The sequence below is a fragment of the Rasamsonia emersonii genome, assembly GCF_000968595.1.
Source record: "Rasamsonia emersonii CBS 393.64 chromosome Unknown ctg1118621759964, whole genome shotgun sequence".
In the NCBI taxonomy this organism is placed as follows: Eukaryota; Fungi; Ascomycota; class Eurotiomycetes; order Eurotiales; family Trichocomaceae; genus Rasamsonia; species Rasamsonia emersonii.
The window spans coordinates 1-25570 of record NW_013563323.1 but is presented as its reverse complement, the minus strand read 5'-3'; the positions used below and the strand labels follow the sequence as shown (position 1 = coordinate 25570).

At 51.2% G+C, this 25570-nt stretch overlaps 9 protein-coding genes across 9 annotated transcripts; 4 read left to right on the top strand and 5 right to left on the bottom strand.

The window, feature by feature from the left end:
- Positions 1-444: 444 nt before the first annotated feature.
- On the bottom strand, positions 445-1460 carry T310_0804 (uncharacterized protein; the record flags this gene model as incomplete). Its single annotated transcript, XM_013476322.1, has 2 exons — positions 445-1287; positions 1458-1460. The coding sequence occupies 2 exons, from the start codon at positions 1458-1460 to the stop codon at positions 445-447; spliced, it is 846 nt and encodes a 281-aa protein (XP_013331776.1).
- A 1079-nt stretch (positions 1461-2539) lies between these two features.
- T310_0803 (NADH:flavin oxidoreductase/NADH oxidase family protein) lies at positions 2540-3643 on the bottom strand (the record flags this gene model as incomplete). Its single annotated transcript, XM_013476321.1, has 1 exon — positions 2540-3643. The coding sequence occupies one exon, from the start codon at positions 3641-3643 to the stop codon at positions 2540-2542; it is 1104 nt and encodes a 367-aa protein (XP_013331775.1).
- Positions 3644-6828: 3185 nt separating this feature from the next.
- On the bottom strand, positions 6829-9347 carry T310_0802 (uncharacterized protein; the record flags this gene model as incomplete). The annotated part of the gene is made up of 4 exons (XM_013476320.1): positions 6829-7095; positions 7158-8893; positions 8949-9271; positions 9328-9347. The coding sequence occupies 4 exons, from the start codon at positions 9345-9347 to the stop codon at positions 6829-6831; spliced, it is 2346 nt and encodes a 781-aa protein (XP_013331774.1).
- Positions 9348-9749: 402 nt separating this feature from the next.
- T310_0801 (uncharacterized protein) lies at positions 9750-10764 on the top strand (the record flags this gene model as incomplete). The annotated part of the gene is made up of 2 exons (XM_013476319.1): positions 9750-10247; positions 10300-10764. The coding sequence occupies 2 exons, from the start codon at positions 9750-9752 to the stop codon at positions 10762-10764; spliced, it is 963 nt and encodes a 320-aa protein (XP_013331773.1).
- A 1099-nt stretch (positions 10765-11863) lies between these two features.
- On the top strand, positions 11864-14321 carry T310_0800 (Chromatin assembly factor 1 subunit B; the record flags this gene model as incomplete). The annotated part of the gene is made up of 5 exons (XM_013476318.1): positions 11864-11950; positions 12064-12166; positions 12222-12458; positions 12522-13590; positions 13640-14321. 5 exons carry the CDS (start codon positions 11864-11866, stop codon positions 14319-14321), a joined length of 2178 nt encoding a protein of 725 aa, XP_013331772.1.
- Positions 14322-14986: 665 nt separating this feature from the next.
- Positions 14987-15917, bottom strand: T310_0799 (Uncharacterized protein; the record flags this gene model as incomplete). The annotated part of the gene is made up of 2 exons (XM_013476317.1): positions 14987-15625; positions 15837-15917. 2 exons carry the CDS (start codon positions 15915-15917, stop codon positions 14987-14989), a joined length of 720 nt encoding a protein of 239 aa, XP_013331771.1.
- A 425-nt stretch (positions 15918-16342) lies between these two features.
- Positions 16343-19240, bottom strand: T310_0798 (Alpha,alpha-trehalose-phosphate synthase (UDP-forming); the record flags this gene model as incomplete). Its single annotated transcript, XM_013476316.1, has 3 exons — positions 16343-17776; positions 17830-19150; positions 19218-19240. The coding sequence occupies 3 exons, from the start codon at positions 19238-19240 to the stop codon at positions 16343-16345; spliced, it is 2778 nt and encodes a 925-aa protein (XP_013331770.1).
- A 1099-nt stretch (positions 19241-20339) lies between these two features.
- T310_0797 (Alpha,alpha-trehalose-phosphate synthase (UDP-forming)) lies at positions 20340-22036 on the top strand (the record flags this gene model as incomplete). The annotated part of the gene is made up of 5 exons (XM_013476315.1): positions 20340-20646; positions 20719-21094; positions 21156-21526; positions 21585-21924; positions 21979-22036. 5 exons carry the CDS (start codon positions 20340-20342, stop codon positions 22034-22036), a joined length of 1452 nt encoding a protein of 483 aa, XP_013331769.1.
- Positions 22037-23206: 1170 nt separating this feature from the next.
- On the top strand, positions 23207-24386 carry T310_0796 (uncharacterized protein; the record flags this gene model as incomplete). The annotated part of the gene is made up of 6 exons (XM_013476314.1): positions 23207-23212; positions 23253-23471; positions 23672-23705; positions 23823-23931; positions 24121-24164; positions 24271-24386. The coding sequence occupies 6 exons, from the start codon at positions 23207-23209 to the stop codon at positions 24384-24386; spliced, it is 528 nt and encodes a 175-aa protein (XP_013331768.1).
- Between the last annotated feature and the right edge of the window lie 1184 nt (positions 24387-25570).

The following is a 25570-nucleotide window of genomic DNA, read 5'->3' as shown; positions in this document are numbered from 1 at the left end:
GGGTCTTGTAATAGTCAGAATTCGGTCCGCCGCAAGACTCGTGAATGTCCCCCGGATGCTGCTTACATCTGCCGCCGTCGGCCATGACGAACAAGACACCGGCTTGGTTGATGAAATCCGGCTTGTCAAGCACCACGGCAAAGACTTTATATGGCTCTATGTATGTACTGTACAATAATAATAGCTCGAGCGGTTGACGCTCACTCCGAGTGTGAGGACAGATACGGGAAAGGGCGGTCGCAGCAGCACCGTCTGGTTGTTGTTGTTGTTGTTGTCGTGGTCGTCGTGGTGGTGGTGGTGGTGGGATGTTACGCAGCGCACCCACTGACATTTCCGGTCGTGCACGGAGGAGATCTCGATGGAAGGATATGATCGAGGCGAAAGACGTAGCTGGCGGCTTGTGGAATTCGAAATGGACCGTTTTGCCTGGGGGAAGATGCGAAACTATCGCTGAAGTAAATGCCCTCGCGGTGATCTCAAGGGTATGGTTTCCTCCTCCAGGACAATAATGCAAGAACGGCGCGTAGACGACGTAACGGAGGTCGGATCGGATGTCATCGTGTTAGAAGAAGAAGAAGAAGAAGTGACTGTTATCGCATTTCCCGGTCCAGTGGTGACCTTAAAATCCGTCGATAATGACAATGCTTGAGCTTGATGATTCAAGGTATCTTCTGCTGGTCCGTCTCCCATTTCTTCTATCTGATCTGTAGGCTGATCTTCGTCCTCGTCTAATCCATAGTCCGGGCTTTCATCCTCTTGGAAACTTCTTTGATACATCAGCCACAGATCGCTTCGCATATCGTACGTGCCCTGAATCCGCTTCACTAGTATCTCCGTCTTCTCAGGTAAGACTTCTATTTCTTCAATGGCCATGCCTATGGCCTGGGCCTCACGGGGATCGCTCTCCAGCCGGGTCGTCGTATCCATGCAAGTCTTGTGAGGAAATTTTCTGTCAAAAATGACCCAGAGAGGACCTGTTGACTCTATATGGCGAGGCGGCGCGGCCCCGCTACGATAGCTATCTGAGGTGATCACGATAAGAAAGCCTCGCCGGCGACGGTCAAACCTGTCCGTGGCAACTTTAGGAATCAGGGGCAAAGACTGTGAACCCGATTCAGCCATCCTCGTTTGCCTCAAAGCTTTTCCAATCTCTCGTCTCTGATGCTCCACACAGGCAAAGACATCAGGTTGCTCAGCGTAGATTTCGAAACAGGGGAAGGGCTCCGAGTTAAAGCCACGTGAGATGTAGTCGAGTAATTTCGTGAGGTCACCGTCAGCGGTAGGGTACTGTAGACCTGAATGGAAAAGCAAGGTCTCGAGGTTGTTATTTCTTTAGGAAGGCTGGTGTCTTCGTCTGCCCAGCGACAAAAGGTCGCCTGCTTGCCCGCATGGTCGACAAAACTGTGCTGAGGCCAGACCCATCTGCTGCTACGCCTTGCGGTTTGCCGAGATCGAACCATCTCGTCTCTGAAGATTGGCTTGGTCTCGATAAGAAACCAGGCGATAAATCTGTGTTACCCCGCAGCCGTCCCGAATTCACGAGTCAGAAACTGGGCCAAAATCCACATCGCATTCTCAACGAATATACGAACAAGAAGATTCAAGAACTGTAGAAATAATCATAGTAGTTGCAAGGCCTCGTCGCGTGGGCAGAGTAGCGTGAGCATGGCATGAAGCTAATACCACCTAGTCTCTCGGTTACCGCTTTTGGCAGCTCCACAGCAAACAGAAAGTTGCAGTCGTGTAGACAACAAGCAGAATTCTTTCTGGTAATGCACAAGAAACACATTTTCAAAGTAGATGGAGCGATGCAGAAGTTCCAGATAAAACACTAACGATAATGATGGGTAAGAAAAAAAACTATATGATTCATTTGATGTTTGCAAGTCATGTACTGTACACGCAGAACCCCACAGCAATTAACTACTAGGTCCAACTCGAGAAACTTTCCCAGTCTACGGAGTAGGGAATCTTGATTTCTTCTAGCTTATCAGACGATTCTGAACCCTCTAATGATATCAACTTTGAGGTAGGTAACTTGTAGGTACGCTGATGGAATCACCCACCTAGGTGGGTCTGGACCCAGATATAGAAGCAATCTTGTCGGGGAAAAAGGCCTTTTACCCGATCGCTAACTCCCCGAGTTGTATGCCGTATTAGTAATCATCATGACAACTGGCTCATGCAATGCACCACGACGCAGGCAGTCAGTCAGTCGCCTTGAGGGATTTGCTAGCTGTAGGCTAGAGTTGAGTTAGTTTCTAACGTGATGTGGTGTGTCTTGCTGTAATTCACCTACAATGTCTGCAACTGGACAAGGCCCTAAATAAAGAAAAATTATTTTTGGTCATGTACGATAATTCTATATACAGTGCAGTCTTTGGATTAACTATGTACTATCCACAATAGCTGCGTCTATGCCATGCATGGAAGGTATCTTCTCTATTCAACGAATCATATCATGCTGAATTCATCAACAGCCAGTCATGCCAGAAAGGTCGACAAGTCTGTAGTATATATGGTCTTTCTGGAGATTGATTCATGCGCGAGCCTTGATCTGAGTGAATTTGTCGCTGAACGGGTAGTCGATGTATCCCTTGGGCTCCTTTGGCACGTAGAAAAGGTCCCTGACGTACGGAGCGAAGTCGATGCCCTCCTTCACCCGGAATGGCAGATCCGGGTTGGAGATGTACGGCCGGCCAAAGGCAATGACCACGTCGTAATCCTTGTACCGGGAGTCGACGGCCTCCTTGGCCGACTCGGCCTTGTATCCACCCGCAATAAGCACTGGCGACGTGTTGTTCCAGGCCTGGAGCACAAAGTCCAGCGTGTCGGAGCTTTCTACGTCGGTGTTACCGGCGATGCGCGACTCGACGACATGCAAGTAAGCCAGCTTGAACTCCTTGAGCTTCTCGGTCAGGTAGGTGAACTGCGGGACGGGATCGGCCATGCGCATGCCCTGGAAGGTGCTCCACGGGCTCAGTCGAATACCCGTCCGGTCCGCACCCACGGCGTCGACAACCGCCTTGGTGACTTCGAGGGCGAAGCGGGCGCGCTTCTCGATGCTGCCGCCCCAGGCGTCCGTCCGCTTGTTGCAAGTGTCCTGGGTGAACTGGTCGATGAGGTAGCCGTTGGCAGCGTGGATCTCGACACCGTCGAAGCCAGCCTCGATAGCGTTCTTAGCCGCCTGGGCGTAGTCGGCGATAAAGGACTGGATCTCAGCCTCGGTCAGCTCACGAGGCGTCGGCGCGTCGGCGCTCATGGGCGTGGCGCTGCTGGACACGAAATCGTAGCCCTCTTCCTTGATGACGTCCGGGCTGGCGGCGCGGCCCAGCGCCCACAGCTGCAGGTAGATGTAGGATTTCTGGGCGTGGACGGCATCGGTGACCTGCTTCCAGGCAGCAATCTGTTCCTTGGTGTAGATGCCGGGGATGTTCTTGTAACCGCCGGCTTTGGCAGAGATGAAGGTGGCTTCGGTGATGGCGAACGAGCCAGGAACCGCCGTTCGCTGGGCGTAGTAGTCCTTCACGTAGGGCAGAGGGACGTGCTGGTCGTCAGCCCGGAAGCGCGTCATGGGAGCCATGGCAATGCGCTGCGGCAGCTCGACGCGGCCGACCTTGATCGGGCTAAAGAGCTTCGTCATTTTGGGTGCAATTATGGCAAACGAACTGATGCGGGGTCAAAAAGGCAGAGTCGCTGTGGTGGTATCTATGCAATGCGATGCGGTGCGGAATAAAAACACTGACAGTGTGAGGACCTAAGGAGGAAGAAGAATTTGAAGAATTGAGATTCAGAAGACAAGAACAAGACCTGAGCCCCCGTGTCGATGCGACGAGGCCTAAAATCCTGCAGTCCTCGACCGGGCAGCGATTGTTCCATTTTTGCATGCGTATGCCTATCCCGCGCATCTCATTCGCCAATTGGTCTCGTGCGAAGTTCCGAGAATCTTCCGGCTTCCCCGACGAGGCCAAAAGTCTCCGAAAGGGGGAATCCCCGAGCTCCTTCTGTTGCACTCGGCATTTGGCTGACAAATTGCCCCCCCGCCACTTTGCAGGTGGAGCGATCGACGTCATCCGCGACATATCGAGGGGCAGGAGGGACAAGGGGCATCTCCTAGGCATGCAGTTTAATATTATCTGCTAATCGAAAGAGGCGGCGTTATCTTATCCGGGAGACGCGGAGAGATAATAACATCGCCAATTTCTCTGCCTCTTTGAGTCTTCTCCCTCTTCCCTTTTTCTTCGCATTAGGATGGCGGATTTGGAGGAGAGCTCGCTGGCGCTGGTAAAGGCGTTGAAGCGATAGACGGGGGTATGGAATTCGGCGCTGGCGTGGAAGTTTAGCCTGGAACGGGCTAGCCTTGCCAATCGAGACATTGAGTTTAGAGTCCGATTGCAGGAAGGAGTATTAAAACTCTGAGAGGCCATATTTTTGGGACTAGAGACAGATAACGAGATGGATTAATATCGCGCATGTATGGATTGTCTTACCGCCTTCCAAAAGCAGATATGCTAAACCCTTTTGGGAGGAGGGATTGTTGCATACCCGCATGTCACAGAACAATAAATCAACATCAAAATTCAATTGAGTCTATCCCAATAGGCCAAAAATTCGCTTGTCCCATTTAAAGTTACAAAATGGGAAAGAAAGAGAGAAAAGGTATTCAAGAAATATACATGTCCAATAGAGACACGCTCCGTCTTGCTTCATTCTGGTTGAGTTCAAGTACGCCGTTTACAAGCAACCAAATCAAGAGGATATCTCGTGACCTATACAGCCAAGACATTTCACACAATAAATTTTTTTTATTTGCCATCTTGTTTCAGTTATCGTTTGATTGGCAGCGTCAATATGCGACAGTGATCAAGTGGGTTCGCAGAGAGCTTACCGTGCTACTGGAGCATCCAGTCCACATTGAATCTCGGCAGCTGGCATCTTATTGCACAGCAGCAGATGAGGTCCCGTATTGAATTCTTGACAAGCTAGTTTTCTATTGGTCAATGACGGATTAAGCTCATACGGAGTAAGCCTGGATGAGGGCATGAGCCCCAAATCTGGGGTTCTTGCAAGCAAGCCACCATTGGCCATGCGATAAGGTATCGAATTTCTGGAGCATCAAATCAAAAACCCACATTGAATCTTGGCAGGCAGATTCTCATTGGCAAATACACAGGAGCTGAGCAGGTCCCATATTTTAACTTGGCGGGAAAAGTCCGGGTGAGTCTGGAGCAGTCGATGAGGTTGGGTTTGCAGTCTGGGCCAGGACTGCAGGTGTCGTGTGAGTTCTCACCCCTCCCCAGGTAGAGATGAAGATAAAAGGGAGAGAAAGGTGGAAAAAAAATTGGTTTGTTGTCTTGGGGAATTGGGTCTATGTTCTTCGGTTCTTCTGTCTTTTGTGGATCAGTTTCGGGCCTACCTTGTGCTCTAATAGTGGGTGCGGCAGCGAGCCGCTGAAACATACTGTAAACAAGAAATCTGCCTTCAATGTGCGTTTTTTCAGAAAGTGGAAATAACATGTTTGTTTGCCCCTGGTTGATTTATTTGTTTGGTTATAGTGAGAAAAGAAAAGTAGTCTGGAAATGTTGACAACTCGTGACGTTTACGTATCTGTTGCAGTGTGTGGAATATTTATATATTTTTATCCGCTGCTGGCTACAATGCACATCTTAGCTACCCGATCGTAAGATAACATGGCCGCATGATTAGCGTACTTTTCTTTTTAATCGTAAATAATTTGGAGCACTTTTTTCACAGGGGTTCTACTTCAGGCTCTTAACTACACCAGAGTCTAGGGGTTTTCCCACAAGGCAAGGCTACCTACTATACGCGCCAGCGTGGAGGGAGAACTGAGTTACTGACTTCAGGTAGAGTGTTTTTGGATGGTAAACCAGAAAGGGCCGCCACATTTCAACAAACAGGCAAGATGGCCGAGCGGTCCAAGGCGCCAGGTTAAGGCCTCCCAACAGCCTTAACAGCAACTCATTCCGAGTTCCTGGTCTTCGAAAGGGGGCGTGGGTTCGAATCCCACTCTTGTCAGTTTTCTTTTTCTCCACCACTCCAAAAGTGGATATATTTTGGATCTCTTAATCATTTTTTTCTTTTTTTCGCACCTTAAAAAAAAAGGAACCTAAAACTAATCCAGAGTAATCTTTGATGTTCATCAAGAGTTGAATTCCCTGGTGGTGGAAATCTCTGTGCCATCACCACTGTTCGTAATACGGAGTATTTTAAGCGTCCTCCCTTGTATCCTTAACATTTACCTAGACCAGGAACTCATTCGAGTTGCTGTTAAGGCTTTTAATTCTAAATGTCTTTCCTCTTTCTTTTTTTCCCCTCTTTTTTTACGGAGTATTTTTTACGGAGTATTTTAAAACCAAGGCATCGCTGCAATGAATGATGAGCCAGGGAGAGCTGGTTGGGTTGTTGTATTGATGGAGTTGTCATACCAGGACTATCAGCACAATAAATACACAATAGAAAGTCCTTGTATAGACTACGTGAAAAAGCAAATACATACATAAGCACTCACAAAAAAAAAAAAACTGACGCCGATCGATTCTATTTCCAGGGTTTATGACCATATGCCACTATAGACAGAACGTAGAATATACAGAGCTACATAGCAATCCATCCCACTCCGTACTCCGTACCCAAATCCAACTCGAGCCAAGCCAATAAATAACAGAGACGACAACGATCCTCATCCTCAACCTGTGAGGAGAGAGTGAATACTGAACTGTGGTATAGAGAAGTGTAATGTCGGAAGATCGAGGAATTAAGAAAAAAAAAAAGGACAGGTCAGCGGACAGCGCTGGAATAGCTAGTTAGCTATTTATTTTCCAGTCTTTTGAGCGCCATCTCCAACTGCGCGTTGAAGGCCTTGACTTGATTCAGCAGTCCGCCCTGAGCCCCCGGAGCGATGGAGCTGACGTTGTCCGCGACGGTGCGGAGTAAGAACTCCAGACCAGCTATACTGGAGGCAGAGCGGGATGATGAATCTTCGCCGGCCTCGCTTGTCTCATCGACGTTGCGGACTTTGTTGCGGTCGAGGGCAAGCTCGAGGTTGTGGAGAGAGTTGTTGATCGTGTTGCGGGACTAACAAAGACATTAGTTGATATACGTAACACGATGTTAAGGGTCGTTATAGGGAGGCATACCATCTTCTCGCTTTCCTCTTCATTATGTTTTCTTCGCACCTCGTCCATCCGCAACGCAATTTCCTGCCTCTGTTGCCGGACCTGGAGAAGTCGGTTCCGCAAGTCCGCCATCTCCCTCTTCGCCTTCTTGAGCTGCACGCTCAACACAAAGTTGCTGTCGAGCATCTCGCTCAGCTCAAAGAGTCGTCCTTCGAGCTCGGCGCCATACGCTTCGACGGCCTTCCGCTTGCGGGTCCATTCCGACCGTCGAGCCGGATTCGACTCATTCGCGATCCCGTTCTTCAGCGTGGTCAGCGTCTTCTCCAGCGTCTCGCGACAGATCTGGCTGAGTACATCGGCGGGGTTGACGCCCCCGCGATTGGGGAATTTCTTCCGCGTGGACAATTCATCAGCGGATTCTTCGTCGGAGGAGGAGTTCGCAGAGTCATCAGCAAGCGAATCCAGTGCTGTGACATTAGCGAGACGGTGGACTGTAACTGGAACCGTTTCTCCACGGCGTTTACTCTCACCATCCGCTTCAGCTTCTTCTCCTTGCGCGGATGACTGTCTGTTGCGCTGTTTTGACTTTCCAGCTCCGGTCTTCGATCCTGATGGCCTGCCGCGACGCTTCTGCGACAGTTCCGGTTCACGGGCTTCGGCTTGAGGCTGGTCCACTTGTGTTTGTTGTTCTGTAGAAGCTGGTTCTTGTTCTGGCTCCGGCTCCGGCTCCGGCTCCGGCTTCTCTGGGACGTTCTCCACTGAACGACGAGCTCTAGTTGTGACACGGTCGTCTGCATTTTGCGCCTGCTTTTGTCTTTGCTTGCGTCTCTTCGGAGGTCGCTCAGCTGATCCACGCTCTTCTTGGTCAGCTTCCTGCCGGTCAGGCTCTGCTTCGGGGACCTCAGCTGATGCTGGAGCTGCGGGTTCTTTCTGCACAACAGGAGGCTCAGGGGGAGCGTCATTTTCGTCTTTCCCTTGACTGATCTCTTCTTGATGCGCTTTTCTCCGACCGCGTCTTCGCCTCGCTGTATTGTCTTCAATTTCCTCGCTCTCTTGACTAGTTTCTTTCTGCACTACAGGGGGCTCAGGTGGTGCATCATTTTTGTCCTCTTGACTAATCTGTTCTTGACGCGCTTTCCTCCGACTAGGTTTTCTCCTCGTTGCCTGGTCTTCAATTTCACCATTTTCTTGGCCAGTTTCTTCTGCAGTGTCATCTCCCGCTCTTCTCCTCCGTGTCCCTCGGCTCTGCGGAGAATCTCCATTCTCCTTTGCCTCTTCCGCAGGTGCATCAGCAGGAATTTCTGGGCTAGGCACCTCTGTTGTCTGTTCGGTCACCACTTTCCAATTCTCCTGATCGTGAACCTTCTCAACCGACTGCTCACGGTCTGGAGGTTGTTGGGGGATCGGTTTTCGTATTGCTCGTTTGTTCTTTTGACGCTCATCCCGTACAGATTCTCCGTTCTCCAACAGGTTCTGTTTGTCATTTTCTGTCGTAGCTTTTGCCTCTGTGTCCGGTATTGTAGTCTGATCGAAGGCACCTGTGTCCTGCTGCTCAGGAGCAGGTATCTGATCAGAGGCATCTTGAGACTGGCTTCCGTTGATATGAGGAGTCGCCGCAGGGATCGAGGCTGTTTCACCGTCAGGCTGGACGCTGTTATCGTTTGTAGTCGCATCTTGAGTCGGAGGGGCTGAATGCTCGGCCTGCGCATTCTCCAACAGAGGAGCGGGTGCATCCTCGAGAACTGTACTTGCTGTACCTAGGTAGATTAATCAGTGCAAGGAAACAAAGAAAAAATTGAATGGAACACTCACCAATTCTCCTTCTCTTGTTGCTCCTAAACTGCTCCTCGTCTAGCGGAATGTCGAAGGTCGAAGGTCTCTCAGGAAGCCTATTCCGCGAGCTCCCAGGAGTCCGGATAGGTTCCGCATGACCTTGCGATCCTTCCGGCGCCTTGTTTGGTGACAGCTGGGGAGCAGGCTTTTGTCTTTCTGGGGTTTGAGGTTGCTCGGCAGGCCCCAGGCCAGCGGGAGGAGCTGGAGCAGGCTGAGGGCTTTGACGCGATGGCTGCTGTGGAGCGGCGGCCACTGGTGAGCCGAAGGAGAATCCGAAATCGACATCCTTGATTTTGCGCGTGCTGTAGCAGGCTGGCTGTCAGCTGTTATTCACGCCGCCGCGGGGGAATCAGCATACCCTGCACCGCGCTGGCGCATCTGCAAGCGCTCCTCTCGACCTGCAAACACCATGGTCAGCAGTAGAAATAGAAGCAATCGCTTCGGAACACCGTACTGGAAGCCATGATAAGCGGTGCAGCTCCCACCAGGAGCTCGACGCGCGAGACAGACGCGATGTGTTGCGGCTTGGGTTTATACAAGTACAGTTTAGCTTACGCGGGCGGGAACACTGGGCGGAGAGCGGCCACCTAAGGTCGCGCATGGAGGCCCGAAGCGGTCTGGCGCCGCTGGAAAATCGGCGGCTCTGCCTCTCCGCATCGCTTTGATCGTGGTGATCCTGACCACCGATTGACGCTTATAGCTCTTTACTCTATTGCTTTTTTTTTTCGTATACCTTGTTTGGACTATTGCACCGTCTTCTTTAGCGGTTCTGCATCCCCAATGAGTTGGTTTTGGGGAAACTCCAGTCAGAATGATCCGACGAAGAAGCTCGATCCAGAGCTGCGGCAATTCCTAGAGCAAGAGACGACCAAATATTCTCCTACGAATACAGTCCGACCGTCAAAAGAGACTCCACCACCAGCTGAATCGCAAAAGTCCTCCCAGTCAGCCCCTGCTTCGGATGCCGCTGACTCCTCCAAACCGACCGTTCCATCCGCATCGCTCTTTCCGGACGGTCGGTACGCTCACCTCTGGAAAACCTATAAGCCTTTAGAAGAGATCGAGGGTACGGAAGTCCGGTCAGCGGAGAGAGTGGTCGAGAAGTTTAAGCAGCGCAAGGATGCGGTGCACCATGCAGCGATGGAGAACTGCGCCCTCGAACATGAGGCCTTGAGCTTGTGCTTTCAAAAAAGCGACTGGTGGAGCATGGTGCGGGCGCGCGCGACGATGTGTGCTGAGGAGAACAGAAAGTTCTCTCGGTGCTATACAACTCAAGCTGTGCGTTTTCCCTTTTTACGTACTCAATGCTGAAGATGCTGACAAGCGACAGAAATTCCTTCAGGCACTCGGGTACGCCGCCTCGTTCGACTGGGATGAAGAGAGGGAGGAACGGATCCAGATGCACGCCGACAAATTGTACCATCAGATGCTGGATTTCGAGCGACGAGTTGAGGAGGCGCGTGCGGCCGGAGTCGAGCCACCACCGATCACTTCTCTCTTCAACCCGGATGCTAAACCCATTCCGCAGAATGACTCCAACACTCGACCAGGAGAACTTGTGATACCAGGAGGCGAGCAGCTCCCCCCTGGCTCCAAACCCTCCAAACCGTTGGAAGAGCTCACGCCACACGAGCGCGAGCTGGAGATCCGGTCCATCAAGGCCGAGATGGAGCAGCAGAAGAGGTATGCGGAAGAGGCTTCACCGTATCTGAAGAAGCAGGAGGAAGCACGATTGAAGAGGCAAGAAAAAGCGATCAAGTGGTTTGGAGAGACTATCGGAAAATGGATCACCTAGAACAGCTGGCTGGAGGGGATTTTCGTTCGATGTACATTTTATTTTATCTAATCATTCATGCGGCATGCTGCCTATACCTCTATAACGAGAACGGGCGTTCGGATGGGTTTTAGGAAAGGGAATCTTTTATTGTATACATAGTTCAACGAGTCTACGGCTCTCTGCTCTTTTATTCAGTTGATCCGATAGAGATAAAACGACCTAGCGGATGGGCTTCTGAAATAGAAGGTTTCCCATGTAACCTAGCAGGACCGTTGACGCACGGAATAGAGCGGATTGGGGAAGATGGCTCTTTGCCGCTTCGTTTCATGTGTCAGGAGAGTCGCTCATCTGCAAAGTGCCTCATATCACGTCGGTGCCAACGCCGTAGATGTAACTAGATATTGAGTGATCTAATCTGTAGTGTGCACGCTTGGGCGCGTGTCATCCACCCCATGCCTCCGTCGCCCTCCACTGGCTCGTAACAGGCCAAGACTGACAGACACGACCAGTCGACGAGCGCCGAAATGCTCACTTGAGCATCAATTTCTCCACTGCCAGACGACGGCGCGGATGCCGGTGCGATTGGGGCAGTAGGGCTGGCCAGGCCAGCAACGCGCCTTTGATTCGCCTGGCGCGGAACGCGAACGCATCCGCCAACCGTCGTGACTGGGCGACGAGGCAGCCAACGTCTTCACGGCTCTGGATTGTGCTGTAACGACCTAAATTAATTAACTAATTGCCTTCTTTTGTTGTGTTTCCCTCGAGGCATTTTTGTATACGGTTTGCCTGTGCTCGTGTCGTGACCACCTGCCGGACTCTTGTATAGATTCTGTCCCGCGTTTCCGGCCGTGTCGCTGCTCCCCTGGTCGACTACCAAGGAACGTCCAGCATCACCGCTCCGGCCAACTCCTCTCCGCCTCGCAGCCCTCCGCCTTGCATGTCCTGCCCAGCCATCTTGGATTTTCTTCATTGACCTCAATTCATCAGAATTGGGCCCGGGTTTCGACCAAACCAGTTTCCATACAGCTGCTCATTTGCGCTGCCGGGCTTGGACAGTGCTCTCCGGGGCACTGAACTGCCACCATGAAAGCCACCCCATTGCTGATCGCCTGGCACAATGACAATGCCCCAATATACTCGGTGCACTTCGATCCTCATGGCAATGGTCGACTGGCCACTGCTGGAAAGTACGTTTCCACTGCCCGTGAGATGTCAACGCTGACGCTAACCTTGATTCTCCCCATGCAGTGATAACAATGTCCGCGTATGCATTCCCCTCCCAGTGTTCGCCGTTCCCTTGTTCTGATTCTGTCATAGCTTTGGAAAGTCGAGGGTACCGGGGAGGAACGAAAAATAACCTATCTGAGCACCCTGGTCAAGCACACACAGGCAGTGAACGTGGTCCGCTTCTCTCCGAAAGGTATGCCCTGCACCTCTCGAGTCACTCTTCTGGAGCGTCCTGCTGACGGAAATAGGTGAGATGCTGGCTTCTGCTGGTGATGATGGCAACGTGCTGCTTTGGGTGCCCTCGGAACTCCAGACAACATCCACCTTCGGGGAGGATCGATCGGATGACAAGGAAACTTGGCGGGTGAAGCACATGTGTAGGTCGTCTGGAGCGGAGATCTATGACCTGGCGTGGTCTCCCGATGGCGTGTTCATCATCACGGGAAGCATGGACAATATTGCTCGCATCTACAATGCTCAGACGGGTTGGACAGCCAATTCCTTCTTTTAGTCCTGCAGGCGAGGTTTTGCTGACTGCAAGCTCTTAGGCCAAATGGTTCGGCAGATCGCAGAGCACTCTCACTACGTTCAAGGCGTCGCCTGGGACCCGCTGAATGAATTCGTCGCGACCCAGTCGTCCGACCGATCGGTCCATATATACAGTCTGAAGACAAAGGATGGTCAATTCTCGTTGACCACTCATGGCAAATTCCTGAAGATGGATCTGCCTGCTCGACGAGTGCCCTCGAGCAGTCCGGCCCCGTCTGATGTTGGAAATAAGACTCAGTCGACCACCAGCAACCCGCATCCCATTGCCTCTCCGGCTCCCTCTGCTCCCGGCACGCCAAAAGCGACGGCCTTGCCCATGGATCCTCCTCCTGTGTCTCACAGTCGACGTTCATCGTTTGGATCATCTCCCTCCATCCGCCGTTCAGCGTCACCTGCTCCTTCATTGCCATTGCCCGCTGTGAAACCTATGGAAGTATCATCGCCGGGTCTGCTCGGTGGCCTTGGAGTCAAAAACGCCAATCTCTACGCCAACGAGACTTTCACGTCTTTTTTCCGCCGATTGACTTTTGCTCCTGATGGCAGTTTGCTTTTCACACCCGCGGGTCAGTATAAGACCTCTCATGTTTCTCCCAGCGATCCGTCGAAGACCGTAGACGAAGTGATAAATACGGTTTATATCTACACACGTGCCGGCTTCAACAAGCCGCCGATTGCTCACCTGCCTGGCCACAAGAAGCCGTCAGTCGCTGTCAGATGCTCTCCAGTGTATTACACCCTCCGACAAGCGCCACGGCCTACCAGCCACATCACTCTGGATACGTCTTCTGGAGAAGATGCTTTCCCTTCGCTTCCGGATCCAGTGGTTGCGTCAAACGTGACCAGCCACCCATCAATGGAACCACCACCCGTTTCTGCCACAAGTGATCCATCAAAACCTCCCAAGACTGCAGACAGCGAAGCGAATTCTAGCCCGGCTTTCGCTTTGCCGTATCGGATTGTGTATGCAGTTGCTACGCAGGATGCGGTCCTGGTTTATGACACGCAGCAGCAAACACCGCTGTGTGTCGTGAGCAATCTGCATTTCGCTACCTTCACGGACTTGACCTGGTAAGCAGCTGTGACACGTGTTTGCAATTCCGTAAAACTAACGAAACAGGTCGAACGATGGTTTGACTTTGATAATGAGCTCGTCCGATGGCTTCTGCTCAACATTGTCGTTTGCTCCTGGCGAACTCGGCCAGCCTTATGTTGGCCCAGTGCCAACGCCGCATCACCATGCGGCTCCTTCGACTGCTTCGTCAGCGAGCATCACTCCTCTGCCTACACCCACCCAGACCACCTCTCCCTCGTTAGTGAAGGCGAGTACGGCACCGAGCAGCGCAGGTCCTGCTCAGCCTTCTTCAACCAATGCAGGTCGTCCGGCCAGCCCGCCGCATTCGACCTCAACCTCGTCAAATAATACGAACTCTGCAACACAATTGGACACAGTCGTTAATAACCCAACTCCTACTCTGGGATCTGTCCCGCTCGTCACAGCAGCCAATTCCGCTCAACCTCAGACCCTGCCCCTCACTACCACGCCACAGACACCGATGTCTGGAGTATCACATAGTGCCACGAGTTCGATGAGCGGCAGCGTTCTCGGAAAGCGCGATATTGGCGCGGCGAGCGAGTCGGAGAAGGAGGAGACGAAAGCCCAGAGCAAAGAGCCGTCGGAGCAGCAGCAGCAGCAGCAACAACCAAAGAAGAGGCGAATAGCACCGACTTTGATCTCAGGAGGCAGCTCCGCCTCCACTGCGAACAGCAATCAAAACAACACTGACGATACAGGCGGTTAAGTCGTTGATACGCTCAATCTTTTTCCCCCGGGTTTCTTTCACACGTTCAACACACTGCTTTATCCCTATCCTTCTTTACTATGACATTTTAAACCGAATTTTTGATTTTTGATTATTGGCTCAGTCCTAGAGGGCCTTTTTCGTGTTCTATGATTTACGACAGCATGGTTTGGATGGGAGTTGACTGTTTTGTTTTATTTGACATTCTGTTCTTGTGATCGAGTTACGTATGATTAGCTGTGACGTCGATGTTGATGTTGATGTAGTAGTCGGTTTTCTTTACTCTTGATTGATCACTTAGTTTAGTTCTCGAGGGCTGATGGACAGACATGTATTGTATTGTAGTAGTAGTAGTAACGTCTAACGCTTTTTTCTTTTCTTTTCTTTTATTTTTTTTGCCTTAGTTTAAAACCAAATCAGAGTACCATTCTTTGGATAGTCTATACGAGCTACTTTTTTGGGTCTGTCATTCGATAATTCTTTCTGATAATGGTGGCAAATATCTGAAATTCGGTTCGAACCCTCTTTTCTTTCTCCTTCGAGGCTTCTTTAATTAAAAAGAAAAGTCTGTTCCAGGATCATTGTTCTTTAATTAACGGTCAGAATTCTATCCAATCGATGATCAACCAGTCTTTGAACTGACCATTATTATTATTATATTATAATTATTGGACTGATTTCCTGAGTTCCGGATCAACATCCTCAAACCCACGACTCCGAACACAGCATCCACACGCCACACTGCAATGCATCTTCTTCTTCTCCATCGTCTTCCCTTCCGGACGGAGGATCTTCCGAGCCCGCTCACAGCATCCGCAATCCCTATCACAGCACCCGCCCCTGAGCTCACAGGCCTCGCGATCCTTCTTCCAGTGACGCGTCTTCCTCTGTTTTTGCTGGAGATCAAACTCCCTTATCCAGGCGCCACCCTGGGGCTTGCCAGACTGCAGATTGCCCAGCTTCTGGCGATGAAGCCAGTACACCTGCTTGATCCTGGCGAGCTCATCTTCCCTGGCTCGCAGCTTCTGCGCGACTTCGTCGGTCGTCAGGTCCTTTTCGGGAAGTTTCTGCAGCGCGTCGATTTCCTCTTTCAGGTAGGTCTCTCGTTGGAGAAGATGCTCGCAGCTGGATTCTTCGGTTCGGTACTGCTGGATCCATGTCTTTTGCTGGGTTTTTGTTTCGCTTCCGGTGAAGGCTTTGTTCCAGCTTCGTGTGTATTTGCCTAGGGGGTAGAGACGGAGGGTGTCGAAGACGACTTCTGCGAGGACGAAGATTCCCATGTTTTTTTTCCCCCACCCTCCTTTCTATTTTGTTTTTTTATTCCTTTGGTTGTGGTTGTGTTGTTGGGAATAGATAGATCGATCGATCAATGAAATTGTCACGGAGATTAAATAAATAAGATGTTAAACAAAAAGAATATTGAGGGAAAGAAGAAAATAGAAAAATTTTCATATAAATAACGGCTCGAAAAGTTGTGATCAGCATGTCAAGACTACACGTCAGCATTACCCTTACTTCGATGGACTTGTTGGCGCGGGAAGTGGTAGTCCGCGGAGATGGATGTTGACTGTTCTCAGGAGTCTGAGGGGTAATCATTATTCAGTCATGTATTCTGGATGGCCTGTGTATGGATTGCGTATATTCTTTCGATCATCCCTTCCAGGTCGTATGTATTAATTCATTACGCACGTATGTACAGTTCATACATTACATACATATATGCATACTCCAACCTTTTGTCCCGTTCGTTCATTCATTCAATTCGTTCACTCAGCCAGTCATTCGTGTATCGTCAAAAACTCGTAAGAAACGGGTAGTAGGTAGTTATCTCGAGTATGTGCATGCATGTAGACCCCGCGTATACGCCGTATCTAAGCCATATAAGAAAAAATATATAAAAAGAAAAGGGAAAAATGAAGAGATGATGGAAAGAAAAAGAAAATGTATGCCTGGAGGAAAGATAAAAGATCAAAGGATCAGGATGCTAGTTTCACTTCGTCTCTGATGAGCTAGCTAGCTAACTAGTTAGCTGCTGCTGGTGTTGTGTTTGTGAGAACTGTCAGGACGTCGGTCACGGTCGTGTTGTTCTCCAACAGCGTCGCTGCGGCCGTCGCATGAGTGCCCACCGTGATAGTGGTGACATTCGGCACCTTGCCCTCTTGGCTGAGCTTGTTTGCCCAGCGGAAGAGACTCTCGTCGTCGCGAGAGCCGCCCGCCACCAGGAGGAAGTCTGGTGTCGTCTGTGATAGGGAGTTCTTATCGCCATTGACAATGTCGTTGCCGTTGCTGTTGCCGTTGCCGTTACTGTTGTCGCCGCTGCTGCACATCCTCTGGAAGGCCACCTCGGCAGTCGATGCCTTCGTGACGTTCGTTGGCTCCACGGTTACCGCACCTTCGGTGAGGACGGCGCGGATGGGCTCGGTGCCGCGAGAGCCGTTGATCTGGTCCGCCAGATCAGAAGCTTGTCGCACGGCGAGTTCCTGATCCAAGGCGTCTTTGTACCAGAACGTCAGGGAGAACCGCCGCTCTTCGACCAGGCTACCGTCAGTCCGCTCCTGGAAATATTGCATGACCTTGCGGATCCCCCATCGCCAATCCCGGGTATTGCTCTCGTCCAGAAGCGTTTCCCATTCGGCCTTGCCTGGTTCCCGCAGGAAGCAGCCGTTCTCCGCGATCAGCCCGACGCCAGAAACGTCTTTCATTGATAGCTCGAGCTGCTTGGGCGTCCTAGAGCTGGTGATGTAGACCACATTCTTTGGATCGCTCAGTAGAGATCTGATAGCGTCGAGTTTGTGTTCCTCCAACGCTGGAGTCGTATCCTTGGGCGACGCATAGAAGTCAAGTGTTCCCTGGTCTTCCAAGATAAATAGACGACGTCTGGAGCGCTCGTACTTGTCTTTCAGGGAGTCGATGGAAAGAGAGGACACCAGCGCCGGATCCTGCGAGGCTTGCGCATTGTATGCGTCCGACAGGGCTTTCAAGTAAGAGTCGCACCACGAAGTCGCAGTGTGCTGAGTCATGCGGTCAATGAGGAATTGCCAGTTCTTCTGCTTCTCTTCTGGCGACAGCTCGAGAGCCTGGTCGATGACTTCGGCGCACTGCTGATAATCCCACGGATTAACCAGCAACTGGTGCCCACTCAAGATGGAAGCACTGCCGGTGAATTCGCTCAGAATCAGAGAACCATACTTCTGCGGGCCAACGAGTCCGTCTTGACATTGGATAAATTCATGCCCCGTGAGGTTCATTCCTTCTCTCAAGCTGGTGACCATGAAGATCTCAGCCACCGACATGAGGGCGAGGAACTGTGCAAAGGAAATGTCTTGCTTGAGCAGGACCAGCGGCTGGTGTGTCAGGGTCGAATAGACGGAGTTGATTCTCATTGCGATCTTGGAAACCTGCGCTTCGAGATCGGGCAGCTCTGACATAGAGGACGCTACTTGAATCAAGACCACCTAAATTTGTTTAGCAAGCATCCAACTTACGTACTAAGACGCTGAGAACTTACAGAGTCTCTCCATTTGGGATATCTCCGCAAGAAGGTCTCGTAGGCCAAGAGCTTCTGCTTGATGCCTCCCGCAACATCTAGTCGATCCCGTGCCACTATCAAATGTTTCCCAGCGTATCTGTCGCGAATTTTCGTGATCCACTCCCTCACCTCGGGCGACTGCCTCAAGACGTTGAGCGAAGGGCTGTCAATACCAATGGGGAAAGGCTTGACTGGGATAAGATGATCGGGGAGGTGGACGCCCTCCGCCGATACCTCCAGGCGGAGGAGACGACTGCAGGTCTGGAGAAAATGGTGGCAGTATTCTTCCGTTTGGAACCCGATGAGATCGGCGCCAAGAAGGCCTTCTAACAAGGCTTCTCGGGTGGTCAAACAGCGGAAGACTTCCGACGATGGGAACGCTGTGTGCATGAAGAAGCCAATCTCCGCGTCGGGGAGTCTTTGTCGGAGCATGGTGGGCAGTAGCAGAAGATGGTAGTCGTGGACCCAGATCCGGTCCCCTGGCTTCCATCTCTGCGCCAGAGTGTTGGCAAACGCTTCATTGACCTTGACGTACTGTCTCCACGAATGGTCATCGTATTCTTTGTGTCGCGGCTCCTCCTGCATCTGGTAGTGGAAAGCCGGCCAGAGAACGGTGCGACAGAAATGAGAGTAGTGGCCCTCGAATTCACTGTCGCTGACAAAGACCGTGAGCGATTCGAATTCTTCCTCCAGTCGCTCTGCGATGCTGGTGCGGGTGTGCTCCTTGAGTGAATCGGTTGGCATGCCGAGTGTACCCACCCAGACCTTGTCTTGCAAAATGCCTGCTTTGACAGCGGCATTGATAGCGTTTCGGAGACCTCCGTTGCCCTGTTCAGCTGCTTTCACGACCCAGTCCACGTCTGAGAGGAGAACTCGTGGGCTACCGGCATCATCCGGGTCGGATTCGGACTCTTGCCCATCCACGTTGCGAAGTATGGGCTCGTTGGTCGCCTCATTCTTATCCTGACGGCTGAGGATGGAAGGCTCTGGGGGTACCACAGCCTTGGATCTGGGTTGGTTAAATTTCCGACTGAGGCCCCAGGATTCCACACGGACTTCATTGGGGCCTGGTACGTGAGGTTCGTCTGCGTGGGACTGCGAGGCATAGAAGGGCTTGAAGATCTTCTCATGATCGGTGGTGGCACCAGGAGTCATCGACAGGGACTTGGGGCGTCTGTGACGACGCAATTCGGCCAGACGGCCCTCGATCTTATCGTCAAGGGGGGCATGGATACCATCTGGCGCATACCGGCCACGCCGGACCCCTGCCGCCTCAAAATCGATGGTATAGGGAAGAAACCTGATCGATCCCTTGTCAGTGACGGGCAGAACTTCAACAATGCCTCTGAAAGGATGGCAACACGTACAGGGACACCACGTAGAGAGTCATTGATTCGATGACTTCGTGCCGTACGTCTAATCTCAAGGGGTTGCAATCCGATGGGGCGGGCGCCCTGATAAGATACGGGTATCAAAGGAGCGGGAGAGCCGCTAGAGTCGAGATCGATCAATCTCACTCCAGGAACACGACACGACACGACGCCATACAATGCAGAGGTCTTCTTGATACTCAGCACAAGGGATCCGGGGGCAATAATGGCGGAGAAGCGATCGAGGGGTTATAAGGTGGGATGGCGTTCTGGGCGCAATCATGTGCTTAGGCAGTCGACCTTCCCCTCCGGACAAAGTCGGGGCCTGACAGAGCCCGTTAGGCACCTGGCGCGGATTGTATAAGGCATGGTGGTATCGCGATGTGGGAATGCGAAGTAGGATGATGACATAGAATATTCTGGCGTTTTCGTCCCACAGGACGCCAGCGAGCAGCCAGCGGGGGGCTCTGGCTCGCCCACGAGCCTCAGGCAACCAATCACGGCGCTGAGAAACGAATATTCCGGAGAGGATCGCGATGCAGGCAGCCTGGAACAAGCTGCTGTCAGCCCAAAGCGAGATGCGTGCTTCGCCGCAGGATCGTCGACGTCAGGAGGCGCGGCGGGGCTGGAACGCCGGTCCAGCCGCCCGGTCCCAGTCGAGATGCTGCGATCCTGGCGCCTGCTTAATCGGCCTTCTCGACGGTTCGAGGGGTCTCGACCCACGGAGCCAAGCGAGACTGATTGGCCTGATCTCCGTCCACACGCTGCCTTCGCGCACGGCGGCCACGACGGGCAGTGAAGGGCGTCGAAAGCGGGCTTCGGGCAAGCAATCGCTTCGACCGGAGTCCACGCCGCGATTAGGTCGCGGGTTGATCGTTTAGGTAGAAGTAACCGTCGTCTCTGGTGGGTTCTCCCCGCGGAGGGGAGCAGATGCCTTAAGGTAGGATGCTCCATGTGACTGCGTTTTTTTTTCTGCCTCCCTCCTCCCTGTGTCCTGAGCGCGTCGACATCGCACGCAAGGAGACTTCCCTGCCTGAACTTGACAGCGCAGAGAATACGAATTGAATCCACGATTCCCTTTTTTTGCCCTTGTTGCCATAACGTCATCGGCTGATAGCCATGTCGCCCGCGCCGACAGAGCCATCGCCGGGCGGCGGGCGGTTGCTCCTGGTGTCCAACCGCCTGCCAATTACCATCCGGCGCTCAGAAGGCGGGAAATATGAGTTTTCCATGTCGTCGGGAGGTCTTGTCACCGGTCTCAGCGGGCTTGCAAAGACAACCACCTTCCAATGGTATGGGTGGCCCGGTTTGGAGGTTCCTGAAGATGAGATCAGCACAGTTAAAAGCAGGTTGAAGGAGGAATACAATGCGACCCCAGTGTTCATTGACGACAAGCTGGCCGACCGGCACTATAATGGCTTCTCAAGTGAGTCGCAAGACGGTCCTGGTGTCCTGTAGAGAGCGCCTGCGCTGACACGGAGCAATTGAAAATCACCAGATTCAATCCTCTGGCCACTGCTCCACTATCACCCGGGGGAGATCGTGTTCGATGAATCGGCTTGGGACTCGTATAAAGAAGCCAACTGGCTGTTTGCGCAGACGATCGCCAAGGAGGTGCAGGACGGAGACATGGTCTGGGTGCATGACTATCACCTGATGCTCCTGCCGGAAATGCTGCGCGGCGAGCTCCGCGCCCAGGGCAAGAAGAACATCGCCATCGGCTTCTTCCTGCACACGCCCTTCCCCAGCAGCGAGATCTACCGGATTCTGCCCGTCCGCGCGAACCTTCTACGGGGTGTGCTACATTGCGACTTGATCGGTTTCCACACCTTCGACTATGCCCGCCATTTCCTGAGCAGCTGCTCCCACATCCTGTACGAAGCCTGTCCACGTGAACCCGCCGTGACGGAATGAATGCTGACTACGCTTTTACAGAGGGTTAGTCACGACGCCAAGTAGCGTCCAGTTTGAAGGCCATTCGGTGGCCGTGGGCGCGTTTCCGATCGGGATCGATCCGGAAAAGTTCATCGAGGGCTTGAAAAACCCAAAGATTCAGAGTCGCATTGCGCATCTGGAAAACAAGTTCCAGGGCATGAAGTTGATGGTCAGCGTCGACCGTCTCGACTACATTAAGGGGATCCCGCAGAAACTGCACGCGTTGGAGGTCTTTTTGGCAAACCACCCCGAATGGGTCGGCAAAGTGGTTCTGGTCCAAGTGGCAGTGCCCAGCCGGCAAGATGTCGAGGAATACCAGAACCTGCGGGCGGTGGTCAATGAGCTGGTGGGACGCATCAATGGGCGATTTGGTATGTCGAAGACTTTACAGCTTTCGTAGAATTTATCGAGCTAACGAGCTACTTGTAGGAACCGTGGATTATATGCCCATCCATTTCATGCACAAGTCCGTCAGCTTCGATGAGCTCCTCGCTCTGTATGCTGTCTCCGACGCGTGCGTCGTCTCGTCCACTCGAGATGGTATGAACTTGGTCTCCTTTGAATACATTGCTAGTCAGCAAAAGCGGCAGGGTGTTTTGGTGCTGTCAGAATTCGCCGGTGCTGCGCAAAGCTTGAACGGCAGCTTGGTCGTGAATCCATGGAACACGGAGGACCTAGCGAACGCGTACCTCGAGGCCGTCTCCATGGATCCGGAGCAGCGGGCGGCCAAGTACCAGAAACTCTGGAAATACATTTCCAAGTATACCAGGTTTGTGTTTCTTCTGTCCGTCAATCGTGACTTCTGGCTGACTGGGGCTGTTAGTTCTTTCTGGGGACAATCCTTTGTGGCCGAACTATCTCGCTGTACGCCACGAGAGTAAAGACAACCGCGCAGTCTCATCTAATTAACCTAGACCATTGCGTGCAGTATGCCGGAATCGGAGTCAAGCATGCCTGCGAAGTTGATTTTGCCAGTTAGGCCATGTACATAGGTATTTCTTTCCCCGTCATTCCTGATGATAATGGCTTACGATGGCATGAAACGAATTTCTTTTGTCTATTGTTGGCGGATAGCGTGATGTTAAAAATTATCTAATGTAGATAGATGCCGATTGCATCGCAAGTGACAACCAGCATATGCACCGCATTTATTACTTATTAATATACCATAAATAAACCAAGGACTATTTCTTATGCCATGCAATTGAGAATTCCTGGATCACGACTCAATGTGATCACACAGAGTGAAATTCGTCTTGAGGAGTATTGTATTGTGTTGTGTTGTACATATAGTCGTTTTTCTAAGTTTGCGGAGACTTATGTCTTAGGGCAGACAGCAACATTATTAATAAACTTGAGCTTATATATCCCTGAATGCTTGAACTACTTCAGTGAACATGTCTACATAACACAGCAAAGCATTTACTGGAGTTACAGCACTGCAACACTGGACTAGTTGGACAAAATACATACTACTACCGCATGGATACGAGATAAGAACGAGAATAGCTGATGAAATAGGTAGCGAGGGGGGAATCTTCTTTCCAGCACCTATTATTAATTAATATCCTCGCTCAGAAGTCGTAATGCTAATATAGTCATAACCATTGGTAGTTCCAAGCACATCATCCTCAACAAGTAAGCAAGTTGCATAATTTGCAGAAATGTCAAGCATTGCCCTTGGTCACTATATTTAGGAATTTCTACCTATGGTATGAAGTCTCTTTATTTATTTAGATTTTTTTTCTTTGGAATTCCTAATTATGTATAGATTCTGGGAATCCGACGAAGAAAGTCTTTTTTTTAAAAAAAAATCTTAAAGTATCCTACACTGAATGACTGAATGACTGACTATAAGAAGACGACGATGATTCTCCATGACAGCATACCCCGCGAGGAAAACTATATACAGGCATGCACTGACATCGCAGGTCACTGATTATACAGGGGGTGGACTCCCCAGTACAGTATTAGATATAAAGATTATGTCCTGAGAGGGGCAGCAGAAACGCTCTTTGCAGCACTTGATACCTATCAAGACGATAGTGATAATGAAGGTGATTCCTATGACAGAAACTGATCCTAACCTGGAGCTAGCGGAAGATAAAGGGTACCTACTACACCACTGTTGTCGCCGGCTCTATGAGACCTAGGTCCAGGCACACTGTACAGGAAGTTGAAATTGAAGTGTCTACAGGGAACAAGCATGCTCACCTTTTTGGCAGCAGGTGTCTGAGGCAGAGGTTGCCGCTGCAAAGGCGATCGATCGATCGTGCTGAACCCGGAACTGGTAGGGGAGTCCAGACGAGGGCCTTAGTAAGGAGGAGGAACTGAGCAAAGATTCTAAGTCGTCTTCGCAAGACGCCCTTTACGTATCGGCTTGTTATGAGTTTATTGCTGAATAAGAAGGTGCTATTCATTGGATTTGTAATGCAGAAAAAAAAAAGGCTCGGAGGAGGCTTTTCATACTCAACTTCACGCCGCTACAGGAGGCCAAATCAATAAATTGAATTCAGATCTGGTTTGAAATGCTAAAGTCATCATGGCTGGGTGAGCTGATCACCTGACTCAGCCTGCTCACCCCTGTTAAAGCGGCGGCGTCCAAGTCAGGCAGCTGCAGGAAGGAGGTGTTCGCAGATCTTAAAACGTATTATTACCTTAGGCTAGGTACTCCGTACTTAGGTGGAACGCAGCAGACGCTAGCCTTGGAGTCTCGGCTCCAGCAAGATGTAGTGCATACATCTGACGTCGCCCCTTACGCTAAGTCGATGTCGAGGTATCTTTCTCCGGCTGCGTAATCTTCAATCTTACCGCATGGTGTCAGTTGAGCAGTTAACCCTCGCGTCAAATGCAAGGGGAAGAAGGCAGGCTGGCCAGCCTGAGAGACAGGCTTCACATGACTAGAAAGAAATGTTGAGATGCATCTTGAGATAGACATGGCCCTCTTGTGGTTACTGTAGTACAGACCAACACGAACATGCTCTTCATCTTGCGAGATTAATCCAAGATGTATGTACATACGTCCAGTGTAGTACAGCAGATGATTGACAGCGAAAATATAAGTATGGGGACATACTCCGGAATCTCATTGAATCTTATCTAATAACCTAATCAGATAAGATTGATGCCCTTGCAGTGTTGCAACAGATCGCAGTGCATGGTGATGACGTCGTCAATCGTCACTCAATCATTGTCGACCTTACATCGTCCTATAGGACTTCCCAACTATGAACTGCACATATATACAAAATAGAACAATAGCTTATACAGACGAAGACTGTCAATGGCAGTCGTCTTGCTATCTTGCTATATACTGTCCATTGTCCGCTAAGGTTGCAGCGCAATGAAGTCAGTGGTGATTACATATCCTGAATTACCCTCTCTGTCATTGGCCGATCAACAATCTGAATCAAGAACATCACGCGTTCACGGGATCTTGAAGACTGGAACCCGCCAAGCCCTCTTCGACCTTCCCGAACCCGCCAAGACGAACCCGCCCCCAAAAACGGCAAAATCGGGCTTTGGTGCCCACCGTGCCAGGGCTCACTAACTATTATTGGATACATAACTTTCCCCATTCGGGTACGGCTGGCCGAACCCAGCCACGTAAGAGGTTCAGAATCTTCCGAAAGTCTAGCCCCGGTTTTTGCTTTTTTGGGAGATGCCAAGACTCGCGGACGACGGGTGATTGCGCGTCTCCGCCACTAATTATTATTTAATTGCGTTGCAATCCTCCGCGTGTTCTCCGTTTTCTGCAGGTGGGTGCTGCTGAACGGTTAAATTAAATGAATATCGATGGAGTTAGATTGGCGTTGGGTTTTTATTTTTTTTTTCAGGAATGCAGGCAGTTTTTTTCTACTGGATGAATATTGCTATTGAGAGTACAGTGTATTATTGGGAAATAATGAATGGACATCGTACTCTTTAGGGTATTTTTGAAGGCATACCTTACCTGGCTAAGCCACAAGATTGCGGCTTTGCTTTGCCACAGCAATCAGACTTACCAATCCATAGCAATCAGAATCATTGATGCCATCAGACTGCAATCGCTGTCGTCTCAACGTTCAACCGTGGACGCAAACCCGCCCTTACTCGGATCGGTCGGTGGAGATAAGATGGATCATGGTGGATCTCTGCAGCGCACAGCACCGTGCAAGTGATATCCGATTCAGCTCCACTCGCGAGTCGTTCGCAAGCCGTGACTGGTCGCAACGCGCAGGCTCCCGTGCTGGGCGATATTTGTTGCCATAAACAGTAATCAACGATGTCCCCGTCGAGGTGAGGGACCGTGGTTCTTCCGGTCACGGCAGCCAGGTGAATTACTACCTGGTCGACAGTGGTGATGCGAGTCAGGACAGGCAGGGAGCCTCGCATCGGTCTGGGAAGGCGTACTTTTCTAAGCAATGCTTATCCAA